This window comes from Dermacentor variabilis, chromosome 2, assembly GCF_050947875.1.
Source record: "Dermacentor variabilis isolate Ectoservices chromosome 2, ASM5094787v1, whole genome shotgun sequence".
Taxonomy (NCBI): domain Eukaryota; kingdom Metazoa; phylum Arthropoda; class Arachnida; order Ixodida; family Ixodidae; genus Dermacentor; species Dermacentor variabilis.
The window spans coordinates 224,997,256-225,022,984 of record NC_134569.1 but is presented as its reverse complement, the minus strand read 5'-3'; the positions used below and the strand labels follow the sequence as shown (position 1 = coordinate 225,022,984).

The 25,729-nt window shown below is 48.8% G+C and overlaps 1 protein-coding gene across 9 annotated transcripts in view; it reads left to right on the top strand.

The window, feature by feature from the left end:
* The window catches only part of Nipped-A (Transcription-associated protein Nipped-A), a 435,149-nt gene that overhangs the window by 308,601 nt on the left and 100,819 nt on the right, over nt 1–25,729 (top strand). For all 9 annotated transcript variants that reach the window (XM_075682662.1, XM_075682661.1, XM_075682656.1 and 6 more), the window contains one exon: nt 7,063–7,198. In XM_075682662.1, coding sequence (XP_075538777.1) covers nt 7,063–7,198 — 136 coding nt within the window. The remainder of the gene's footprint in view (nt 1–7,062; nt 7,199–25,729) is intronic.

Below are 25,729 nucleotides of genomic sequence, written 5' to 3'. Positions count from 1 at the left end.
CGGAAACTGAACGCTTGCGTCAGCTGGAACTCCTGACACCTGTTGGCATGTAGCGAAATCAAGCTGCGTACGAGCAGGGGACTGTCGATGCTTTCGTTTCCTCGAACGGCAAACCGAAGCAAAATGTCCTGCTTTTCCACACGCACAGCAGGAAACGTTCTTGGCTGGACAGCCTGGATCAGATGCGATGTGGTGAGGTGAACCACATCGGTAGCAATGGCCTGCAATGTCTCGACTGGCTTCGCGGAGTTCAGGCCGCGCGCCATGTTGGCCGGCCTCCCCAGGTCGCGACTTTCCGCCATGCCGGCGAGCGCCATTTTGAAGCTGCCGGGTCGAGGTAGAAGGGTGGCGGGAACCGCCTTCTTGCACGTCCGGGCGAGGAAGGTGATGGCTGTGGACGCCATCTTGGCGTTGCGTCGAGACGCGCTGAACAGACGAGCTGTTAAAGACTTGAAGTTCTTTGTGAACTTGCTGAACGGTTCGTCCGATTTCCTGGGCCTTCTTGAGCGTGAGGGACGCTCCTTCGTAGAGTAACCTTTCTCGTATTCTTGTTGATGCGACGCCTTGGAGGATTTGGTCGCGAAGGGACTCGTCATGCCAAATGCCGAATGCACAAGCAGGCGCTAGCCTTTGTAGCGCGGTGACGAAGTTCTGAAAGGTTTCTCTAGGTAGTTGCTTCCTGTCCCGGAAGATAATGCGGTGCACCAGGGGATTGGTGCATTCTTCGTAGTGCTGGTCGAAGATGCGGAGAACGTCTTTGAACGTAGTAGCCGTCTGGTCCGTTTGCGACGCGAGGTCGTAGTAGAGACGCTGCCCCTCAAAGCCTAAATTACTCAGTAAAATGGCTTTCTTCCTCTCGTCTTGTAATGCTTCGCATCCGGTCGCCTGAAGAAACATGCAAAAAGAATGTTTCCATGTGAGCCACGGTACCGAAGGAGTACCGGGTAATGCAAGGAAAGGCGGCATGGGTGGTGCGAACGCCATGCTGGGCACGGAGAACAAAGGCGGGGGAGTTGCGGTGGACGACGTCGAAGTGGACGTTGCGTCTTGCATGCCGGAAGCAGGGGAGCAGCAAAAGTAGAAAGGCAAGGGGACGTAAAAGTAAAGTGAGCGGTTTACCTTGTCGCCAGTTTGTTGTAGCTTCGACAGGGCGGCCGGAGAAAAGGGTTACGGCATGAGGCCTAAACGGCCGGGGCGCGCAGCGCCGAAAGAAAGAGCTGGACTGCTCCAGTCGGAGACCAGACAAAAAAAGAATCTTTATTTCTGAGGAGGCAACTTACAGGAGGCAACTTACAGCGTTTGGCGCTCAGTGGCGCCCTGATGTAAAGACCGAAAACCGAAACCAGAAGTTAACACAGGATACCACAATTTACACGATTGTAAGTCGACTCGAATGTAAGTCGACCCCCCATATCTAATAAATAAATAAATAAATAAGAGCATGCCCGATGGCGCATTCGATAACGAAAATTTATTAGTAGCTGACATGGTCACTGGGCTACTCGTCTTCACTAGTGCTGCCATCGTCATCGTTGCCGCGGTCCCACAGCGCGTCGTGGTCCAGCGAAATTTCAAATTGGCAAACGACCGCACCAGGAAATCTTGCAGAACAGCAGCCCATGCCAAATGCACCCAACCACACGCAGCCGTCAGGGAGGCTCTTTTGACAGGTCCGGTTGGCGTAATTTCGCAGTATTCTGCCACCAGCCACTCATTGTACTCACGGCGGAGCAGAACCTTAAAATTAAGACTAAGGTCCGGGCTTGTTTCATGACCACGTCGCACTTCACTGGCAGGGACCGATCACACATTTCAGCGACGTACGCCTCAAGCTTAGCCTACAGCTCCGGAAAGCGTCCAGACTTCGGCAAGTGGGAAATTTCTCACTTGCCGCCACAGGGTGAAAATTTCGCTTCGCTGCAGTCGCCACTCTCGCACCACCCGTTTAGAAACATCGAAATTGCAGCCCGCTGCGCAGTGATTTGTTTTTTCGGCGTAAAGGATGGCAGCCCTTTTGAACGCTGCTGTGCACGGGTGCCGAATGATTAGTGGGCCTGAAGCACTCATGACGACTGGGAAAGCATAGAAGTAGCACGTAGGCGGCAGTCAAGTGGAACGCATCAAACCAATACGAATGCCTTTAAACAGAGAAAGAGAAACCCGTGAGCGGTGTCTGCTCTTCCGTGAACTACCGATACTCCCCGCAAGCGCTGCCGTTCTGAGGGTGCCGCCGCAAATGAGAACAGCGGCACTCCCATCAACTATCGACACCCCCCCCCCCCCCCATGAGTGTTGCATGCACTGTAAGACTCTCAAAAATGTTGAAAAACCCTTCCGAAAAGCGAACAAACATGCGGGATAGTGGAAAGTTACGGGTAGGGCCATAGAGCAAACATAAAATTGTAACTACGTTGTAGCTCCCGTTGGTATCGCTTTTTTTGGCGGGGCCATGTTTTGGTTTCGATTGTAAGTCGAACCCCCAACTTCAGACTTTCAAATTTAAAAAAAGGGGTCGACTTACAATCGTGTAAATACTGTTATGAAGTATTCGCGTGTTACCAGTTGTAAAGGCTAGTATGCCCCTGGTGCATGTTTGAGTATGTGTGCCGCAGTCTGAAGTGTTTGTTATCGCAAAAACAAAAAAAAAGAATCGTGTCATTTGCCGATTACCGGCGAGAGAGTGTTCACGAGGAACGGGTTGCACATTTAGCTGTGGCTCACGCGCGGCGAACTCCACACCGACACATCACCACCACAGGTAGTGCTCGAGGTGGCTGTCTCTGTGGCGAGACCGCAGTCACGTTCGCCTTTGCCCGCTGCTACACTGCTGCCACGCAACTTTGGCTTTACACAAGACAGCAGAGCATTCATAGAATCGAGGCTTACGATAACGAAGCGCGTCTCCAGTGTGTCCGAGCCAGCCGTGGCTGCATCGGCATGAGCGAGAAAACCTGATTTTCACTTGGTAGCTGGTGTTGAAGCAAAGTCTTGCAGTTTTTCTTGAGCCTTCTTCACTTTCACCAAATCATTGGGCTGCAGTAATCATGCTGGAATGCCGCACGTACGCCGGCTGCTGCCAGGACCTCTTGCATCTGCGGAGCCTATTCCGCAGTCACGGGGGGAGCCTTCATGGGCTCTTGGCACGGGTAGCAAACTATTGCCGGCATCTTCCAAAGCTACGGCGCGCTTTGGAAAGCTTGCTGCATTCTTCTCATGCAATGCCAGGAGACCCTTGAGCATGTGCACCACCGTATTTTTTTTTTTGCAAAAAATTTTAAGCATTAAATTTTGTTAAAGATCTTACGATATTACATATTTGATTAGATATTCAGCTTTTCTTTTTTTCTTGATCCGATTCGAAATCTACTTTTCGGTATTTGCACATGCCTAATATGTTGTGGGAGGGAGGGGGGAAGCGTAGGGGTGGAGTCGCCCCGGGGCGGCAGCAGGAGTGTGGCTGGTGCATCGTCACAGCAACTCGGCCAACCTGACAACAGCCAGTGCCTGGTGCTACTGGCACACCAATGCCTTATGCCAAGCCAGCTTTGAGTCTATCGGGGCCTGCTTGCCTACTGCGCCGGGTATCACGTGGTGGCTCGGATATTTGTACCATCGACTGCAGCACAAAAGCCGTCCGCAACATCCGAAATCTAGCACGTTGTAAGTTAATGGACTTAGGTCGGGACTTGAATTCACATCATCTCGAAATTGGTATCAGGCATGATCACATTACAGTCGGCTGATAATTCGGACTCTGCTGGGAACGTTAATACATTAAATCCGAACTATCAAATGTCCGAAAAAACAACAAATGTATCCAAAAAAATATTATTTTATTTATGTTTTAAGGCCCCTGTGTGAGGAAGAAGTGGTCAATTCATTGCTGCACGCACTTCCACTTACGTGCAAGCAAGTATGCCTGTATTTCTGCCAGTTTTGTACTGTCTCTGCACGCTGATGCAAGAACTGCAAAGGCTCGAATCGGATCCGCATGTGAAGGCCCCAGAGCACATGGCACATCATCGTCATTCGAGTTAGAGTCACTGTTTGATGGTGGGAGAACTTGCTCAATTATTTCATCATCATTCAATTCAGCACACTCCAATGTCGTTTGCGTATTGTCAAGCTGCCACCAACAGCTTATTTCGCGGATCTATCTTTTAAATCTGTCTTAATCAGATCGTACTTTTGGCAAGTAAGACCCCAGAAAATAATGTTAAATTCATTAACACATCATTATGCATCAAAATGTGGGTGAATCCCAAAGATGCTGCTGTAAAAAAAAATTAAGCAGTCCAACACTCCTACTCTCCTCACGCGAGTGGTGACTCTGTAGAGTGTTGTTCACAGTGACTCTGCACCATTATCACCCCCAATTCATTCAAGAAGACATTGTTTTTGATCTACTCCAACTGGAGACTGAATTGTTTTCGAACTTTTTTTTCTTGTTGTGGAATTCCGCTATACTGTGCAGGCAGTCCTTTTGCAGCGCAAAATGTGGGCGGCGTTGCTCCAGCTACGTCGCCGTTCAGTCTGCGTGCTTGGAGTGGCCCAACTGAAACACACCAAAGTTCATTACATGTGACTGCACCAGAGCAGTAGTGCCACCATGAAAGCCCACAAGGTCTACACAAACACCTTGTGCATATTCACTTCAGTAGCCGAGTAGCTATGGCATTGTGCTTCTGAGCTCGAGGCCACAAGTTTAATCCCAGCCCCAGCGGCGAGATTTCAATTGAGCTGAAATGCATAAACATGCATGTACTTGTTAGATTTAGGTGCACATTAAAGAACTCCAGGTAGTCAAAATTAATCCAGAGCCCCTCAACCTGGCATGCCTCATAATGATGTTGTTATGGCACATAAAACCCCAGAATCTGATGTGATTTTAATTCTACACCTTGTGCATTTATGCTATGCCATGCAAGCTACATGCTTTGTCAAATTTTGAAGAAGCCCCTTTGCAGTGTTCAGGTAGCACCTGTGCAAGACTATCGGGCATTTCTTCCCAAGATCAGTCTGTATTCTCTAGACATTTTGAGGAGTCTGAGACCTACGACGTCTTTTTCCTTGGGATCACTGGAGGCCGAGACATTTCTTTGCAATTGTGTTTATCCCATAATTTGTACTGCCATTGTACAGTAGAACCCCGCTGTTACGTTCCTCACTGCTGCGTTTTCCCGGCTGCTACGTCGTTTTCATCCGGTCCCGACATAGCTTCCATAGGATCCAATGTATAAGGAACCCTGCTGTTACGTTGTAGCTGTGAAAACGTTCCCGCATGATACGTCGCAACTTAGCCCCCCGAACCCGCCTGGGCTAAAGTAGGCAACGCGCTCCAACCGCGATTTTGGCTTTTGACGAGTTTTGGCCGGGCTTGGCTATGCAACTGGCTGCAAGAAGCCGCACGCCAGTTCGAGAGGCCGCCATCGAATTGGCGTGTGGCTTCTTGCAGCCAGTTCCATAGCCAAGCCCGGCCAAAACTCGCCAAAAGCCAAAATGGCGGTCACATACGACGACTACGTCGCCGTGGATGTTGTCGTCGTGACATCAGAGTGTCAGAGCATCGCTGAGATCGTTGGGATCTCGGTCGCGAGTGAAGTCGCAGACTGCGATGCACGAGCCGCATGATGCCGGGGAGTTGCCAAATCGTAGCTTTGGAAAAGCCGTCGCGGCTCTGGACCTCCTCCGCAGGTACGTCACACCTCACAGCAACGCTGACAGCAATGCGGCCTTCCAGGCTATTGAGAAACGTGTGGTAATTTCTAGCGAGCGAAAGAAACGGCAAGCCACAATTCTGGACTTTTTTTTAGGTGCTAAGCGCACTCTGTGGAAATAAATTGTCTATAGTTGAAGCTGCACTTCTTTTCATTCATTTTCGGAGCTTTCCTCACTGTTGCGTTTTCCCGGCTGTTACGTTTTTTTTCCCCGGTCCGGTGAAAAACGTATGAACGGGGTTTCACTGTACTCAGTCTTGCTATAAAAGAGCCACATCTGGCGTTTTTGTTACATCCTGTTGCATCCAATATTTGTTGTAAGCATGTACAGTCAACTCTCATTACAATGGACCCTGACAATCCGACAAAAAATGCCCATTTTAGCCGCAGTTCGTAATATCCGACACACTGCACTTGCAAAGCTTGTGTCATGATGTCTAACTTCATTGCAAAGAGTGAGTGATGAACATCGAAAGTAAAAGCATAGATTGCGATAGCAAGATAAGTGCAGCAGCAGCAGCAGCAGCGAGCAAATTGATCTTTGGGCTGTCTCTCGCTTCAACGCAAACTAAATGTTGAAAGCACAGCGTATACAACCCTACTGGCGCGTGGCGCACTTTGTCCACTTAGCAGATTGCTTTGAAGACGAGGCCCACGCGGGCGCGATTAAAAATCACTTTCAATATATGGCGCCCACGCGGCCAAGCACTTTGTCCACGTCGCAGATAGCTTTCAAGATATGGCAGCCGCGCCGTAAGCAGCAGCTGCTGGAGTAGAACCCCCCTGTCCCCGACCCCCTCCCCTGTGCCTCGCCTGCGAAAGACGGCGTGTTTCCGCCCCACCTTCCTCCCTTGCGTGCATGATATTGAGCCACGATTGTCGGCTGACCGCCGGAAGTCTGTTGTCAGCCCGTGTCATCACGGCAAAAATATATTTTATACGCCTAATTTTGAAAAAATATTGCTGCTAATTTTGTTAGCTGTACTCGTTAGTCCATTTGAGCATGTTAATTCGTTGCATTAATAAAATAGGTAAAACAAACTAAGACTGAAATATGGTCCGTTATATCTGAAAGTCGGTTGTACGCGGGTCTGTTGGAATGAGTGTAGACTGTATTTCTTTCGGGCTAATATTGTTACAAACATTGTAGATCTACGTTGTTATATTCAATAACTTGTTATATCCGTGTTTATTATATCGAGGTTAGACTGTATTGTTCTGATGGGACATCAGTGCCTCTGCTGAACTTTTGATTGTCCGATTGCACCGCATCCTGAAGCAACCCCTGGGATCACTCACAGTTTCGCATAATGTCTCATTTATTTATCAATTCATTTTCTGGCAGGTGCTGCAAAGAGTTGAACCAGTGGGAACTACTGCTCGAGTATGGCAGCTCCAAGAGCTGTGCCAACCCACACCTGGTGCTGGAGAGTGCCTGGCGCGTTCCCAACTGGCCCCTCATGAAGGAGGCCCTCTCCCAGGTGAGCGCACAGTGCTCGCCATACAAAACTTGATTCAGGGGCATGGTATTGCTACGGAACAGTGTAACAGTATAAAAGCTTGTTCATTCAGTTGTGCAGGTGATATGGTTTTGCCCTCCAGTATCGGGAATGATAGGCGTTACTCTGTAGCACTGAACACTGATTAAACGGCCCCAAACTGCCCCTGATAAGTAAAAAACCAGTGCACGCTTCTTTCCGTGTTTTTTCCGGCCTGTCTACACACATTGTGACTGAGAAGTCCATTCAGTTCACCCTGCACTTCGGGAACTAGTTCTCGCTGTGAGTTCTGTGTCAGTTCTCGCTTGTGCGGAACTGACACAGCACCTCGTGCAAAAACTGTGCACTTTCTTACAAGCACAGGGAATGCTGTGAACTTGTCCTGCACGAAGGCTGCGCTGAAGGAGATGAATGGCAACATGCTGCCGCTTGTGAACTGGTTCAAAAAGTGCATGCGGATTGAATGGACCAAATGATGTCACCAAGGTAAAAAACTTGATTGGTCCATATAGGCATACCCGGCAACTCTTCCGAATTTTCCTTAAGATGTATGAATTTCGAGCAGTCTTACGATTTTACGAATCTTGCTTGAAATTTTACGGAAAACATTTGCGGAAAGAAAAGGGAAAACGTAGTAAAACTACACCCTCGTACCTTGCGCCACCACGAGAGGGCAATACGTATGCGTGATATCATCATCAGCAGCTGCAAGGTTGTAGTGACTTCTGTCGTCTACTAGGGGGGTCACGAATCTATATCCAAAGCTCAATAGTGCGATAGCCCCTCTAGCACCTGCGCAAACCTGTTGCCATGCTGTTGCCTTTGTTCGCACGACCATGCGGGTTTGGACTTCAGTCAGCTTCAGTCACTGCAGTGTTGGCCTCGCCTTTTGTGTGAGACTCCGGCCTGTAGCGGCTTCGCATTGCAATGGCGCGCTCGAAGCCCTGACACTACTTCCAAGTGCTTTTGAAATCGTACACGGCAGAATTTCCGTTTCGTGCCTTCGAAGAAAGGGGAGACGTTCGGATTCTGTACCACGTGTGCCTTTGATGTGAACATCTCGCATGGCGCAAGTCTGACATCAAGGTCCACATCAATTCAAAAAAGCATCAGGGGTATGTGCGAGCCGTGGACAGCCAGCTAAGCCTAGCAAGTTTTGTACCGAGCGATGACTTAGATGTGATTCGTGCAGAATGCTTCTTCACGCTGTATTTAGTTGCGGAGTGTCGGGGATCATGCCGGTTAAGGGGGGACGATACACTTCTAATATTTTTTAAATTATTTTTTAAACAATTTGGATGAAATTCGAACAGTTATTATTTTTTTCCTAGGATAAGTACTTTTCATGAAATCTAAAGCAACATGACATCTAAATCTCATTCATTTAAAGCCTAATTAGCTAATTAACACCACCTTGCATAGTATAGTGCAGCACACAGGATCGATTCTGAATGTCCATAGTGTATCGTAAGGTATAAGCTATTGTTTTAGGCCATTTGGAAGCGAAGTTATAAGTTGTCAAACTTATTCATAAAGAATGTCTGCCTTGATACTAGAGCAAAATGTTACTTTTCAAAATTGTCTCGAAAAAGTATTACAGAAAAATTTACTTCTCGACACACCACATCTATTTATCTTACTAGGAAAAAGAAGTTATGATAGCTCAAGTACAGTAGAATCTCGTTACAATGAACTTCATGGGACCGCCAAATTTAATTCCTTTATGTGAATTATCGTAGCACTGAAAAACGAATATTTTCATGTCAGTAATGTAACACAACAAAGAAAATTACATACCTTTGCAGCAGATGCGCGTGTTCATACGTAAATAATAAACAAGAAAGCTGGGGCACTTTAACTACAATTTATTGCTTGAAGAAGTCTGCAATCTTCTTCTGGCGAGTAGACAGCAAGAGCTATAGGACGAACGTCTCCACATCCTCGACCTTCCTCTAATGGTGCATCCAGACGAAGGACCGAATCCGGATTTTTAGCGGACGCAGACGACTATGCCACGGACCGTCCGGATGCAAGCGCATCCACACGGCGTACGAGGCCCTAGCAGACGACAGCACCACAGAGCCGGATTACTCTCGACCGCAGCCTCTGCGCAGGCTAAGAGCAGTCTGGTCTGAGAGTTTCTTCCGCGAATTGTGAGTGTTCGACACAATGGAGGCCGGCAGAAAGCGACGTTTGGCCGCGATGGCTGTTGTTCTGTCAGAGATTGACGAGGACTTTGATTTGCTTCCACGAAAATGGTGTTGTTGGCGGAAAGACTGGATGGGAAGGAAAGAATTGGGGATCCAGAACCTGCTCTACGAAGAGCTCCTGAAGACTGACCTCGACGAATATCGGAGGCTACTTCGTGTAAGCAGAGAGCAGTTTCTGCAACTGCTGTTATGCGTGGGGCCCTGCATACGAAGGGAAGATACCGTTATGCGCCGTTCTATATCGGCGGCAATACGGCTGCAGGTGACACTGCGGTACCTTGCTTCAGGTAAGTGTCACACGTTTCCAAGTTATTACGGAGAGTGCCGTGGTAAATGTATATCGGTTGAAAACTGAGCTTGGTGCTGATCGAAGGCCACTACACAAGTGTGTTGAAGCGCGCTCGTGTGGTAGCGTACGAGCTCAATCGCACCTGAAATATCCAATGCAGATCCAGAGAGTTCACGTGGAAGGGGTATCACGAGTAAACACAAGTTTTGTACGGCCGTGCTGTCCGCACCGACTTTTTGCATAAACATGCATGAGATAATATTGATCTGTTTACACTTAACTACGCCAGTGAGCGCGATTGCTTTTCGCTGATACTGTATTCATTTACTGCTCTGAAACAGCCAGATATCAGATGTATTTGTTGTACACTTCCTACTTTTTTTGTAGTCTGCTCGCGAGCAGTTCACTGAGATTTCTTTTCTTTATTACAGGAGAGAGTCACTATTCCCTGAGCCGACAGTTTAGGCTCAGTCATTCAAGTGTGAATGACATTATACATGAAACATGTACTGCCATTTACGAGGAACTGGGAAGCAGCATTATAAGAGCACCCCACACAGAGGAGGAATGGAAATATGTGAAATAAAAGGTGGCGTCATTGCACAAGTTCATTTTTCAATAGACGTGAACGACACCAAGAGCTACGAACCACTGAAACCAGGCGCCTGCAAACGGACTGATGCTTACTGCAATGCGGCTGTCCTCGAGCAGGAGAGAAGTGTACTTGTTGCCAGACACTTTTCTCCTGGCCAGTTAAAGCTGCAGCTTTACCCCGCCAGAATCTGGATGTGAAAAACAGGTTGGCATTATCCGTCCGTGCGGCTCACGGAAGAGGCGCGGACGAAGCACATCGCTGATGTGAGGTCACGTGATGCGCCGTCCGGCCCTGCACATCCGGATTCGATCCTTCGTCTGGATGCACCATAAACGTCATCGGGGCTATCTTTACAGCACCCCAGTAATGATCACGTTTTTTTCTAGAAGAACTACAATATCCAAGCTGGAAACTCTCTCTTCCTCTTCGTGTGTTGATCCAATGTCGGCATCGTCTTCATCACTACTGCAATTTTCTTGCTCACGCACTTTATTCACGAGGTCTTCGTTGGTGAGCTCTGCAGATGTAGCCGCCGCGCTGTCGCTGTCAATGTAATCATCGAAGGTCACTGCAGTGTCGACGGGGAGCTTCTCGGTAAGCTCATTCCACAGTTCTGGGTTGAGCTCCTCTGTGTCCTCGCAGTCTTGTGGCGTAGGTGAAGCCTTTAAGGGGGAACCTGGGCCTTGAGCAATACCATTATTGATATTGCTGCTAGAGGAATGAAGTTTGTGGGTAATATGTAATTTAATGCGCTTGATGCAAATATGTAATTAGTTTTTCTCTACATAATGAGAAAAATATTTTATACAATTTTTTCTGTTCCGATGTTTCGGGATGACTGGCAGAAGTTTTTTTGCAGTAAGAAATGTAAAAGTTATGTGAAAGTATTCCTGAATGTTCAAGGAGTGCAGTAAGCATTTTCTCATGTTTCTACCTCTGTTCTATCCAAAGTTACAAAAGTTAAAAGTTGTAACTTCACATGCGATATATATATATTTTTACTTTCCTCAAAATTTCAATACGTTTCAAGGTGCAGAAATGTGGTATTATAGGCTTACTGCACTGCCTGGGAGCCTAGCTATCAGATAAAGCAAAACTTATTCAAATTGGATGATTAGGCAAGTAACTATGCCTCCAGGAAAATTGCCAATTACCAAAAAAAGTATGTTGAGAAAAGTCGAAAAAATTAGCCATCATGTGAAAAAAGCGTTTTATTATCCTGGATGCATGAAATTGTTATGGCCAATGGCTCAGAAGGCTCTAGGGGAATAATCTGGATGGGGATTTCCTCGCTGCCTCCGCTTTGCAGCTGCTTGAACAGCTGCGGAGGACATTCGCTTTCTCTCCACACTAACAATGCAACAACAGCCGTTTTCAGGGGGGACACTGCTATTGATATACTATTCATTTTTTCATCAATATTGCTACGGGATAGTATTTCCAATGACGAAGAGCCGAGCAGTAAGAAGATGACGACGACGATTAGAAGCTAGCGCGCGCTGTTGCTTCTTGGCCAAGCGCAGCATATTTTCTTGTAAATATACTTGTGCATAGCTTTTCGTCTGCGTCTTCCTACGTAACATATCTGGTGGAGGTGGAAGTTCTCTGTACCTCGTCACGGAGCTTCACAGTGGACGGTACGTCGAGCCTTCCTTCATGGCTCCCGGCGACGACAACCCAACTCCGCTGTCTCCGACACCTGCTGCCACCTCGACGACCTACATCACTCTCCCCGCTCCCCGTGATCCTGGCGTGTTCTCAGGCAAAGATGGGGAAGACGTCGATGACTGGATCAGCCTGCATGAACACGTCAGCGGCAATAACCAGTGGGACCCTACTATTATGCTCGCCAACGTAGTCTTTTACCTCGGTGGCACACCTAGAGGTTTGGTATTGCACGCACGAAGATGAGCTCACCAGTTGGGATTCACTTAAGGCACAGCTTCGAGACTTGTTTGGCAACCCCTATGGTCACCAACTTGCCGCGCAGAAGGCGCTTTCCAGCCGTGTGCAGACGTCAACAGAGCCCTATGTCACGTACATTCAGGACGTCTTGGCTTTGTGCCGCAAAGTTGACACCCACATGACTGAGTCCGACAAGGTTGCCCACATCCTCAAAGGCATTGCCAATGACGCCTTCAACTTGCTCGTTTGCAACAGCGTAGCGAAGGTGGATGCTGTTATAAAAGAGTGCCGCCGCCTGGAACTCGCTAAAAGCCGACGTATTGACCAGCATTTTGCCCGTCTGCCCAACACCCCAGCGACATCTTCCTGTGCCGACACTCCTCGTCCCAACAACACTGCCGATGTTACCAGGATCGTCCGGCGTGAGATCGAGGCCGCCTATCCGGCTGCCTTCGACTCCATTCCCACCAACACATCTGCAGTCACGGTCTCACTGATCCAGGCAGTTGTCCGCCAAGAGTTCGAAAACATGGGTCTTCACACCATCTGCTTGGCCCATCGTCCTCATACCCGCCCGGCTTCTTCGATTCCGCCCCGTCCCGCATCTTCTTACCCACCACGTTTCTGCAACCCATCTGAATGGCGCACTGCTGACGACAAGCCCATTTGTTTCCACTGCCATCGAGTCGGGCACATTTCTCGGCACTGTCGCAGTCGCTGGAGTTCCCCGACCTGGCCTACTTATACTGCCTACTCTCACCCCCCAGGGGCCCTTCTCATCCCTATGCCGCACGTTCCAATAACGCCGCCGCTGATTCTCCTACACTGAACCGCTCCTATTCTCGTTTGCCTTTGCCCCAACGACGATAATCTCGCTCTCCCCAGCCCCGTTGCTCCTATTCACGGACTCCCTTCGGACACCGCTCCCAGCCGGAAAACTAGACGATGCAGCGCCTCGAGGTGACGCTGCATTGCCCCCTACGCCGCCAAATCCTCTACTGACGTTGCCCACTCATCTGAACCTTCTTGACGTGCAAGTCAACGGTGTTTCTGTGTCTGCACTCATAGACACTGGGGCGCATTTGTCCGTAATAAGCGCTGACCTTCGTAACCGGCTCAAGAAAATTATCACGCCCGCCACGACGCCTGTTGTCTGTGTCGCCGATGGCGGAACAGCCCCCGTAATTGGTATGTGTACCGCCCGCGTCTCCTTCGCCGATCGCTCAACAATCGTGCTATTCACAGTCATCGCTCACTGTCCCCACGACATCATCCTCGGCTTAGACTTCTTCTCCGCACATTCTGCTCTCATCGATTGCTCCGCCAGTACTCTCCGCCTCGACTTGCCTGTTCTGGATCCCGCTGAACAACACCCTACTCGCCTGAGTTCCGTCGACTTCGTTCGCTTGCCACCTTCGGCACTGACTTACATTGACTTCGTGTCATCCCCACCAGTCCCCGGCGGTCACTACATTGCGGCTCCTATGCAAGACATCCTCCTTACACACGGGATCACAGTACCTCACACAGTTTTATCTATTATCTATTACGGCGAATTGCGTCTGCCTGCCAGTGGTCAATTTCTGCTTGATGACACAAGTGCTGCCACGCGGGATGTTTCTGGCCCAACTTTGCTCATTCGAGGATCGCTGTGTAGCATCGATTTCAGTAGACGACAATTCAGCCGATCCTCCTGTAACGTCGCAGTCGGCAACTTGTACCATCACCAACTTACAGAAAATGATTGCACCCGACATGCCTTCCGAGCACGCTCGTGCGCTCTACCGCGTTCTGATTTCCTACCAAGATATTTTTTACTTTAACGATCGTTCTTTGGCCCAAACAACAGCTGTCAAACATTGCATTAATACCGGCGATGACCCTCCTATTCATCGCCGCCCGTATCGAGTATCACCGGCTGAGCATCAAGTTATTCACACCGAAGTTCGCAAGATGCTTGCCAAAAACATTATTGAACTGTCATGTAGTCCATGGGCGTCACTTGTTGTGCTGGTAAAAAAGAAGGATGGCTCATGGCGCTTTTGCATGGATCATCGGCACCTTAACAGGGTTACCAAAAAGGATGTGTATCCCCTACCTCGGATTGATGACGCCCTTGACTGCCTCCACGGTGCTAGCTATTTCTCCTCTATTGACCTTCGCTCCGGCTATTGGCAGGTTGCTGTGGACGATCTCGACCGCGAGAAGACTGCCTTTGTAACACCCGACGGTCTTTATCAATTCAAAGTGATGCCGTTCGGACTATGTAACTCTCCTGCCACTTTTGAACGCATGATGGACTCCCTTCTTCACGGTTTCAAATAGTCCACGTGCCTGTGCTACTTGGACGACATTATAGTATTCTCCCCACCATTCGTTACGCACCTCGAGCGCCTCTCAGCATTCCTGGACTGAGCATGTGTTGGCGGGCTGCGCTTACGCCTACGCCTACGTGCTGTCTCGTGTCCCTCTTCTTCGTGTGTTGTTTTATTCGGCGCCGTCTTTGTAGTCCTGGACGTTTTTCGGCAAGCCGGTCTGCAACTCAACGCATCGAAGTGCCAATTCGGCTGTCACCAGATTACCGTCCTTGGACATCGCGTTGATGCGAACTGAGTGCAACCGGACCCAGGCTAGATTCATGCTGTTACGCACTTCCCTGTTCCAAAATGTGTCAAGGATGTGCGCAGCTTCATCGGCCTTTGCTCGTACTTCCGCCGTATCATGAAAAATTTCGCCGCCATAGCACGACCACTAGCCGAGGTTTTGAAAAAAGACTCCCCTTTCCAGTGGGGTGATAACGAGGCCTCTGCATTCTCGCTTCTAATCGACCTTCTCACAACGCCTCCCGTTCTGGCCCATTTCGATCCTTCTGCGCCTACCGAAGTCCGTACTGATGCCAGCGGTCACGGAATTGGCACAGTGCTGGCACAACGCCAGCATGGCCACGACCGTGTTATCGCTTATGCCAGCAGGCTCCTCTCGCCCGCGGAGCGCAACTATTCCATCACTGAGTGTGAGTGTCTGGCCCTAGTTTGGGCGGTTGCTAAGTTCCGCCCATACTTATATGGCCGACCCTTTTCCGTTGTCCCAGACCATCACGCGCTTTGCTGGTTATACTCATTGAAAGACCCTACAGGAAGATTTGGTCGCTGGGCCTTACGTCTCCAAGAATATTCGTTCTCTGTCACCTACAAATCTGGCCGACTACACAAGGACGCTGACTGCCTGTCTCGCTACCCGGTAGACGAGCCTGACAACGCCGACAGTAGTACCGCCAACGGCATTCTCTCTGTGTCTGCCTTCGCTAACGTCGCCGATGAGCAGTACCGAGACCTATCGCTGCGAGTACTCATCGAGCGTCTGCGCTCTACACCTACCGACGCATCCGTTCGCCAATATGTCCTCCAGGACGGCATTCTGTACCGAAGGAACTTCCTCCCTGATGGCCCTGATCTTCTTTTTGTTGTGCCAAAACATCTACGACAGACTGTGCTCTTCAAGATGCATGATGCACCCACTGCAGGACATCTTGGGGTAACCTGCACGTACGACCGCGTCCGCCGCCGCTTCTATTGGCCTGGTCTCACTCGCTCCGTCCGACGGTATGTTGCTGCCTGTGATCCCTGCCAGCATCAAAAAACACCTCAGGTGCTACCTTCCGGTCATCTCCAGCCGATCACCGTCCCTGTGGAACCCTTCTTTTGTGTTGGATTAGACCTCCTCGGTCCCTTTCCCACGTCATCCTCTGGGAACGAATGGGTAGCCGTCGCAACTGATTACGCCACCCGATACGCTATCACGCGGACTCTCCCTACCAGTTGCGCCACTGACGTCGCGGACTTTCTCTTGCGTGACATTATCTTAGTGCATGGCGCCCCGCGAAAGCTGCTTACTGACCGTGGTCGTAACTTCCTCTCGAAAGTTATCACCGACATTGTGCGTTCCTGCTCTATTCAACTCAAGCTGACTACCTCATACCATCCTCAAACCAATGGCCTGACAGAGCGGTTAAACCGTACTATTACCGACATGCTGTCCAAGTACGTTTCGAAGGACCACCACGACTGGGACGTTGCCCTTCCTTACGTCACATTTGCTTATAATTCTACCCGGCACGACATCGCCGGATTTTCTCCATTTTATCTACTCTACGGTCGCGAACCGACCTTGCCCCTTGACTCGGTACTTCCTCCTGCTGCGATCTCAACAACCGAGTATGCGCGCGACGCCATCGCCCTCGCTGACCATGCACATCAGGACTCGCAAACCACGCAGGAGCGTCAGTACAACGCCCGCCACTGTGACGTACAGTTTTTGCCTGGTGCACTCGATCTCCTGTGGTCGCCCTCTTGTCACGTCGGACTTTCAGAAAAGCTCCTATCGCGATGCACAGGGCCCTACCGCGTGCTGCGCCAGGTGACGCCTGTGACGTACGAAATTGCTCCTGTGAGCTGAACATCGTCATCTACTCTGGCATCTAGTCATGTCGTGCATGTCAGTAGGCTCAAGACCTACTACACTGCTTCAGGCTCCGGCCTTTAGTCGCTCCGGGACGGCGCTTTCGCCGCTGGTAAAGCCCTTGCATCCACGCGCCACTGCCGCTTTCTTAAGTAGTGACAACCTTTGTATTGCGCCGCCTTTTCTCCTCACGCCAAATCCGGTTCCGGTATTTCCGGTTCCGGCATTTCCGGTTAAAAAATTTCCGGTTCCGGCGTTTCCGCTTCCTGGAGGTGCGCTGCAGGAATTTCCGCTTTGACTGCTGTTAGACGATGGTGAGACGCCCGCGCGTGCTTAGCAGAGCTGTGAGAAGAATGCAAAGGGGACAAGCTGTTGTATTCCGCAGAAGTAGTAGTTCACAAAAAACGGCAGTGCTCTCCAAGCGCCCAGGCACTACATTCCACTGTACGTTGTCGCTCGTGCCACAACCGGTCGCAGGTTGACGCGAAGCAGCGATCACGAGCAGATCGCTGGTTACAATAGGCGGTGGTTCTTGGATGGAATCGCATTCACAGTTTCAACCGCAGCAGGTGCAATTAAAGCCTCTCCAGCGACGCGAAAGTAAACAACGCTAAAAAACAAAACGTCACTTCCACTCGGAACAGGAAGCTGCAGAACGTAAGTTCCGCTTGGCGCCGGAAGCTAAGGGGGTGAGTGGGAGAGAAGCGCGGAGGAGGAGGGCAAGTTGGCGGTACTTAACCTGGTCGGCGAAAACGTGTATGGAGGGGCTTTAGCCGCTGGGGGTAGTGCTACGGGATAGTATTTCCAATGACGAAGAGCCGAGCAGTAAGAAGAAGACGACGACGACGACGATTAGAAGCTAGCGCGCGCTGTTGCTTCTTGGCCAAGTGCAGCGTATTTTCTTGTAAATATACTTGTACATAGCTTTTCGTCTGCGTCTTCCTACATAACAATATTAATGAAACTTTGGAGCCTTGTTAAGATTCTTGTGATGATTTCAAATATGTAATTATTTTTCCAATAGGCCATTTACTTCTCAAGATAGATGCGATTCATTGTTCCTCATTTGCAGAAACAGGAGAATAATACCCGCGCTACAAAAATTAATATTGCCACATGCCTAGTACTAGAAAACAGGGAACACAATGGTAGGAATACCTTTTTGATATAACTAATATTAGTAACTCTATAGCAATTCAATATCCACTGTTCCAAATGTGAGTTCCCTACTGTCTGATCTAAAGTAGAACTGAAAAATTTTAAAGCATAAATTCCAATATCTGTTTCTACCATTGTGTACTTTGCACACTCAGCTACAAATAAGCCACAACAAAAACTATGGCTTTACCTGCCTTGAAGGCACAGATATCGCTGCTGCAAATCAGCACAAATCAGCAAATCAAAAATCGGTGTTTTGTGAAAACGAGAAAAAAAGAAATACATTCACTTTTAACCAAAAGTTCAGAAATAATTTTGCACTACTTTGCAGTGAAAGTGGCTAAAAGCCACCAGGAATGTAGTCGCTCTGACCATGGCCACCCAAATGTGCCAAAAACATCGTTTAGCGCCGTTCGCGATTCCCGGTGGCTTGCATTGCGCGTGCTGCAAGGTTGCCGTTCATGTGGGTCGAGCTCCATGCTGACGCGATATCGCCGCAGCACGCGCACGTGATAACGATCTTTATGGCGAGGCCATATTCCCATTCACTTTTGCCTACTGCGACGTTACCGCTGCACGAACTGCACTTGATCGAGAAACGATTAGTGCATTCACGGAGTCCTACTGACGATAGCATCGACTGGTGCGGCTGCAGTGCCGTCGGCGCGAGTGAGCAAATCCAACTTCCACTTTGTTGCTGGTGTTGATGCAAGAACTTGAAGTTTTTTTGAGCATTCATCTCCCTCTGCAGCAAATCCGCACGCTGCAACATTGCAGTGTCACGCCGAACGCTGCTGCTGTCCAGAGCACACTCGTAGGCGATCTGGCTAGGCCTACTTCGGCATTGTTCGCGGCTTCGGCATCACTTGCGGTTGGCGGTGGACGATTATTGATGTTCTCCGAAGGAATGGAACGCGTTTGAAAGTTATAAGCAGATCGCTTCTTATTTTTGCCGTAGTTGTGCCTCCTGGTGAACTTTTCCGGTGGATCGGTCATCGTTGCGCATTCGTCGCAAACCTACGAGATGCGCCGTCGCGTCACCTGCAGAATGGAGCAGACGACAGGACCCTCACGCAGCCAACCACAGCACGCGTCTCTGATCACGCGCGCTAGTCGACGAATGGGATCACTCATTCGGACTTCTTTTGCTTCGCGGATTTTAACGTCACCGGTGAGCCGTCACTTTTGTCACTTTTGGCGGGAAATTCAAGAAGAAAGGCTCCTCTTTCCAACGAGACCAAGATGGCTGCGATCGCATGCGTAGGAAAAGAGCTACGCGCCATGTTAAAAAGGGTTGTTCTTGCACAGAATTCAGCTCACAGTGATATTATGAATTGATATTGCGGGCAAAATACTTTTCCGCGAGGTGTGAAACTTGGTGAATTAAAGGAACAGTAGTTGTAGGTACTGAAAATGTTATTTTCAAAAAATTTGTTTTTTTTTTTCGCGATTTTTTCGCCTCAAGACCCGTGTCCCCCCTTAAGTGGAAGCTTCAGCTCGGGTGCTCGTATCTAAATACATGTAAAAGGAGAATTTGTTTTTCTCGGCACCCACTGCACCAAATTTGACGAGGTTTGTTGCATTTAAAAGAAACTCTACAAATCTAGTGACGGTTGGTTTCGAATTTTTGCGTTAGGTCGTCAATTTTTTATTAAAAATTGGCAAAAATCGAAACTTCTCAAAAACGAAACTATCAGGTTTACAACTCCGTAACTCAACAACGAAAAATGAGAATACAATTCTTAATAGTACATCTAAACTGGAGAAAATTGATATGTCACACATGAATCTAAAAGAAATTTGTAATATGGAAATACAGCTTTTGCAGAACCCTTGTAACCAATGTAACAAATTTACTTAAGATGTAAAATGACATATCGAATTTGTCCGCTCTGAATTATCTAATGGATGCCGTCCGTCTACAGAACCGCGATATCTGTTCTTGATGTAGACCTATGAATTTACAAACTTCGTGCTACTATATTTTTCAAACTTCCGAATTTTTTGAAATTTTTTTACAAATATAGGCCCTAAATCAAAATACCGCTTCGAACAGTCACTAGAATTCTATCTCAAATGCAACAAATTTCATTAAAATCGGCCCTGGGGTTATCTCAGAAAAACGTTTTTGCGTTTTACGTGTACAGTAAAACCTTGTTAATTCAAACTCGGTTTATTCAAAATCCCATGTAATTCGAAGGTTTTCGGCGGTCCCAACAGTTTCCATGCAAATTTTGCCAGATAATTTGAACAGCCAGTGAGCCCATAACCGGATAATACGTCAGTTTAAACCATGGATTCCGTGATCCGCAACAAAAAAAATTGTGTGCCAGTCTCTGAGGCCAGTATAGTTGCCGGAGTAGCAGCCAGGGGGCACTTTAAATCAACGTTCTGTTTCCAGTGAACGTTGTGCACAGTTTTGTGGAGTGTAGCGGCGGTAACAGTGAATTGCTGCACACTGTAAGCAGGCTGGAGGATGCAGCCTACGGTGCGGCTAAGTACCTCGCCAAGCAGTCACGCGTCGATGACTAACTTATTTACACGATTGTAAGTCGACCACTTTTTTTAAATTTGAAAATCTGAATTGGGGGGTCGACTTACAACCTATAGCATGGCACCGCCAAAAAAGTGAGACCAACGGGAGCTACAACGTAGTTAGAATTTTATGTTCTCTATGGCCCTACCCATAGCTTTTCGCTATCCTGCATGTTTGTTCGCTTTTCAGAAGGGTTTTTCAACATTTTTGAGAGTTTTGCAGTGCACACAACACTCATGAGGGGGTGCCGATATTTGATGGAAGTGCCGCTGTTCCATTCGCGGTGGCACCCTCAGAACGGCGGCGCTTGCGGGGAGTATCGGTAGTTCATGGAAGAGCAGACACGGCTCGCGGGTTTCTCTTTGCCTTTTGCGCTTAGCTTTCTCTATAGTTTGACGAAAGGCATTGGTTTGATGCGTTCCACTTGACTGCCGGCTACATGCTACGATGTGGGGAGCACCCGCCTCCATTTCCTCCCGCGTACCCGCGGCGTCCCGTTCGCACGTGGCGACGGGTCGGGCCGGCGTAGACATGGGAGAGAGGCACTACGCGCCCTCCCTTTCTCCGTTGCTCTGATGACACGCGTACCCCTCTTCCCCTACGCGGCTCACGGGAAAGGGAAACGTATCCGGCAGGCGAGGAGGACTTCCCCTCGCAAAAAGGTAAAAAAGCATAAAAGCGCGCCACCGGGGGAGACTCGCTCTCTCGGGATGCCGACACCTTGGACCGCCTGGACGACAGCACCTGCCGCACCCCGTGAGTGATCTCGTTTGTCTGACCCACCCAGACAACAAGGCAAGCCTTTTTACTACTATTACTGAGAGGACGTCCCTCTGCGAGTGTTCGCTATTGCTAATAGCAATAAACGTTACCGTTGACACCGCTGGTTGCCTTATTTGTCCGAACCCGGCGTAGCCGCGATTCCCGCACTACGGGTTGGGAGTACCACGAAGCGACTGCGTGGGGCTAGATCCGGAGCTCGCCTTCAGCCCTAGCCGCACGCAGAGTGGAACCCCCACAACTTCTATGCTTCCTCAGTCGTCATGAGTGCTCCAGGCCCACTAATCATTCGGCACCCGTTCACAGCAGCGTTCAAAGGGGCTGCCATCCTTTACGCCGAGAAAACAAGTCACTGCACAGCGGGCTGCAATTTCGATGTTTCTAAACGGGTGGTGTGAGAGTGGCGACTGCAGCAAAGCGAAATTTTCACCTGTGTGACGGCAAGTGAGAAATTTCCCACGTGCTGAAGTCTGGACGCTTTCCGGAGCTGTAAGCTAAGCTTGTGGCGTACATCGCTGAAATGCGCAATCGGTCCCTGCCAGTGAAGTGCGACATGGTCATGAAACAAGCCCAGATCTTCGCCTTTTAAGGACCTGCTCTGCTGTGAGTACAACGAGTGCAAAAAAATTATGCCAACCGGACCTGTCAAAAGAGCCTCCCTGACGGCTGCATGTGGTTGGGTGCATTCGGCGTGGGCTGCTGTTCCACAAGATGTCCTGGTGCGGTCGTTTGCCAAATGTGAAATTTCGCTGTACCACGACGCACTGTGGGACCGCAGCAACGATGACGATGGCAGCACTGGTGAAGACGAGTAGCCCAGTGACCATGTCAGCTACTAATAAATTTTCGTTATCGAATGCGCCCTCGGGTATGCTCTTATTTATTTATTTATTAGATATGGGGGGTCGACTTACATTCGAGTCGACTTACAATCGTGTAAATACGGTACAAATGCGAAGATACTGTTTGATAAAGGACAAAAAAGTGTCACTGAAAACAAAGTTCATTGCATGTATACACAAAAGTTCGCAACGAGATATATGTATATCCGCATCAGTCTCCAATAAATGTACGTATCTAAACAAAAGTCACTGTATATAATGAATCAAATATGGGAAATAAGCATGTTGCGCAATCACAGATCAGAGGATCCAGAGCCCCCCTCCCCGCCCCCTTCTCCCTGATGCATTGCCCGGGGTATAGGTGTCCTCTACAGAGAAACAGTTACTGCGCTGCACGTCATCCCATATCTTCATCCCCTTCTATAAAAATCTCATCTCTCACGCACGACAAAAGGCGGCGTACTTCTTCCACGCTTTTCTCCCTTGCGCACACAAGACTGATCCACCATCGTCGGCTCGCCTATCTCCCCTCCCCCCTACACTCTCAGTCGCACGTACAGCTTCCGGCACCCGGTGACGACGTTATCGCCCTTGCAGTTTTATCAATAAGCGCGAAAAAATGCACCGACCAAGATAACTGAACATTTAATGACGTTTCGGCTCCCCATACAGGAGCCTTGTCCACAATGAAACCAATAACTGAGATACATCGTATTTAAATATGTTTCAATGCGTGACGCAAGCAGCGAATGTACACTGTCGGAAGTGTCCCATCATGCCTATTCAGCGTATGCGCCATTGTCAGTATGTGCAAGGATTCTCGATGCAGGCGTGATGCAAGCTTCTTTTCTTTGGCCAGGATGCGTGCACTTGCCCTGTAGATAATGTGGCCTTAGATTCCATACGTTAAGCAAGGACACTTGAGGCCACGTGCCGTTTCTTGTCGTCACAGTCATGCTGTTTCAGATGTTTCTTGGAGTTGCCTGTCTCGCCAATATACTTGTAATCATTCCCTGTGGCAATTTGTCTTTTACGTCTACTAAAACATTTCTTTGTTTGTGGGCTGGCACGTGTGCAATTTTGAACGTACCTGCGCATGATACGAACGATGGTCTCACTTGTGCCAGGGCCATATGGAATGGCAGTTCACTTCTTCGGAGACGACGTAGAACGCTGTCTTTCTGGGAGTGACACTCCTTTCCTTACCGAGGACAAAAAGGACGGAGGGTAGCCACAAGTTCTAAATCTTCACAGATGCTCTCAATATCATGCGTGCAGTCCTCCTGTCTTGTACAAATGGTTTTTGCTTGCTGGAAAAGCGTAGCAGCAACAGAGCTTCTGTGTGAAAGCGGATGTACTGACTTGAAATGCAGGTACCGGCCTGTATGTGTGGGCTTCCTGTAGATGTTGAAAGGCCAGAGTCAGTGCACTTGGCAATAACATCAAGAAATGGTAGACAACCGTATACTTCTTGCTCGACAGTGAACTGAATCGCCTGTTCCACGCTAAGACGAGCAGTGAAGCCAGCGAGAGTATCCTTGTGCATTATGCAGAAGCAATCATCTACATATCCCAAGAAAACCTTTGGAGAAAGGGTAAAAGATGCAAACACCCGACGTTCTCCATGGCTAGATTCGCAACAGAAAGTGATATAGATGCACCCATAGCCATAGCATGCGTTTGCAGGTAAAAATTCTGTGGTAAGACGAAGTATATATTCGACAAACAGAACTTAAGGAGACGGGACAGGTCTGAAACGTCAATCGGAGACCTATCGGGCAGCGACCTGTCAGCTTCGAGGGTAGCGGCGCAAACTTTTACAGGCAGTTCTACTGGAACGCTTGTGAATAGTGACTTTATATCAAATGAGACCATGGCGTCATCACGAGCAGGAACAACGTACCGTATCTTTTCAATAAAGTAACCAGAATTGCGTACTTAAGTGTCACTTTTTCCAACGAGTGGCGACATGATCCGGTTAAGAAACTGGAAAGCTTGCACAGAGGTGAGCAAGTGTATCCGACGATGGGCTGCATAGAACACCTTGCTTTGTGTATCTTTGGTAGGCCATGAAAAGTGCAGAAAATTATCCGTTGTGACAAAGTAGCCAGCAATTGAGTGACTTATGCTGGGGTGGGGCCAAACGGAAGTCATCAGCTAGTTTTCCTGTGGGATCACACTTCAGGCGACCTTAGGTATTGGCGTCACGGAGCAGTGCCAGCATTCTTTTGGCGTAGTCACCACTGTCAAGCAAAACAGCTGCGTTTCCTTTGTCAGCCGGAAGAATGATGATGTCAGGATTGCTTCAAAGGCAGTCGATAGCCTCATGTTCCTCTAGCGACAGCGCAGAGTTTGAAGAAGGGTTTTGAAGCCTAAAAGGCACGTTAATAACACGCGTGCGAGCTTCGTCACATCTAGTGGTGTCGACTTGGCTTAGAGCCTTTTGAACAGCACAAATCAGCTACTTCATATCTCATGCAGGCCCTGAGCTAACGTTTAGACCAAGGCTCACAACAGACTTCCACTTTGTAAGGTTTATAGGAAAAAAGATTGTGTACAGCCTCTCTTGGTAAACTTCAGGATGGTCGCAGTCTTTCCAGCTTGGCATGGTGCATGACATCGTTATTTCGTGTTCCCACGCTTCCTTGAAAGTTGGCGTGCAGCTGAATTGAAGCAAATTGGGCAGGGCACAGGAACTCTAGACGGCGACGGGCGTAGAAGGTATAATTTCCAGCATACGGACCTTAGCATCGCACTCCGACATTCTTGCTTGTAGTAGTAGTCGTTCAGCCCTTGAAATCACGCAGTCTTTTTGCGTTTATTCACCATGTATTTTTCCGGCCGGACAGGCTGCCATCAAACTTTCGATTTAAGCTCTTGGAGTTTTCACGGGACATGATGACGACGGCACGAACGCGCCTGAAGTGTCCATATATTTGCTATCGCAGTAATGCAGTAAGGGTGTCAGAGTCCCGTGGCCCATCACGTTCCGGAAAATATGTAACAAAATTGAACTTTCTCCATGCAACAATTCGCTGCACTACAACGATGTATGTCTTTATTTCTTTTGTGGGGCGGGGGCACCAAATCGAAAAAATAAACGCAAAAAAAAGCATGTTGGCCACAATCGAATTTCTACTTTGGGCACCTAATATGGTTACCGAAGCAATATTGAAGAGAATGTGAGATGCTCAGTCCACAGAGAACCATACGCATACTGCTCGGTATCCTACACCGGCGAGACAAAAGACGTTCCGGAGAGGTTGCAGTAACATCAAATTGAAGATGACGTTCTCAAGCGGAGGCATTGCAATCCAACAAGTCTCCACAGTGATGGCGGCGAGCGACCATTGTTTATTTTTCTTGTCTGTTAGCCAGAAAGTGTCCAAAACTCTGGCAAGCCAAGATCCAATCGGCCCGAGAAAAACGAATGCGCACCAAAACGTGCCGCGCGGTGGTTGGGGCAACACGAGAAAAATGTTTGCGTTCTGGATGGCTCTGGTAGCCCGCTAGTAGCGAGAACAAGAAAATTGAAGAGGCTGAATGTGTCCTCGCGAATAAAAGTCAAAGTAGAAAAAATAAATAAGAAAGTAGTTACCTTTGCTAGCTTTACTGCCTTGACATCAAAGCTTTGGCACAGGTGAAAAACGTTGATATTCTTTTCTGCTACATGACGGCGCAAATGAACCGCCACAACGCTTTGTCTCATAGGACCTCGCTGGGCGCTTTGCCCACTTGTA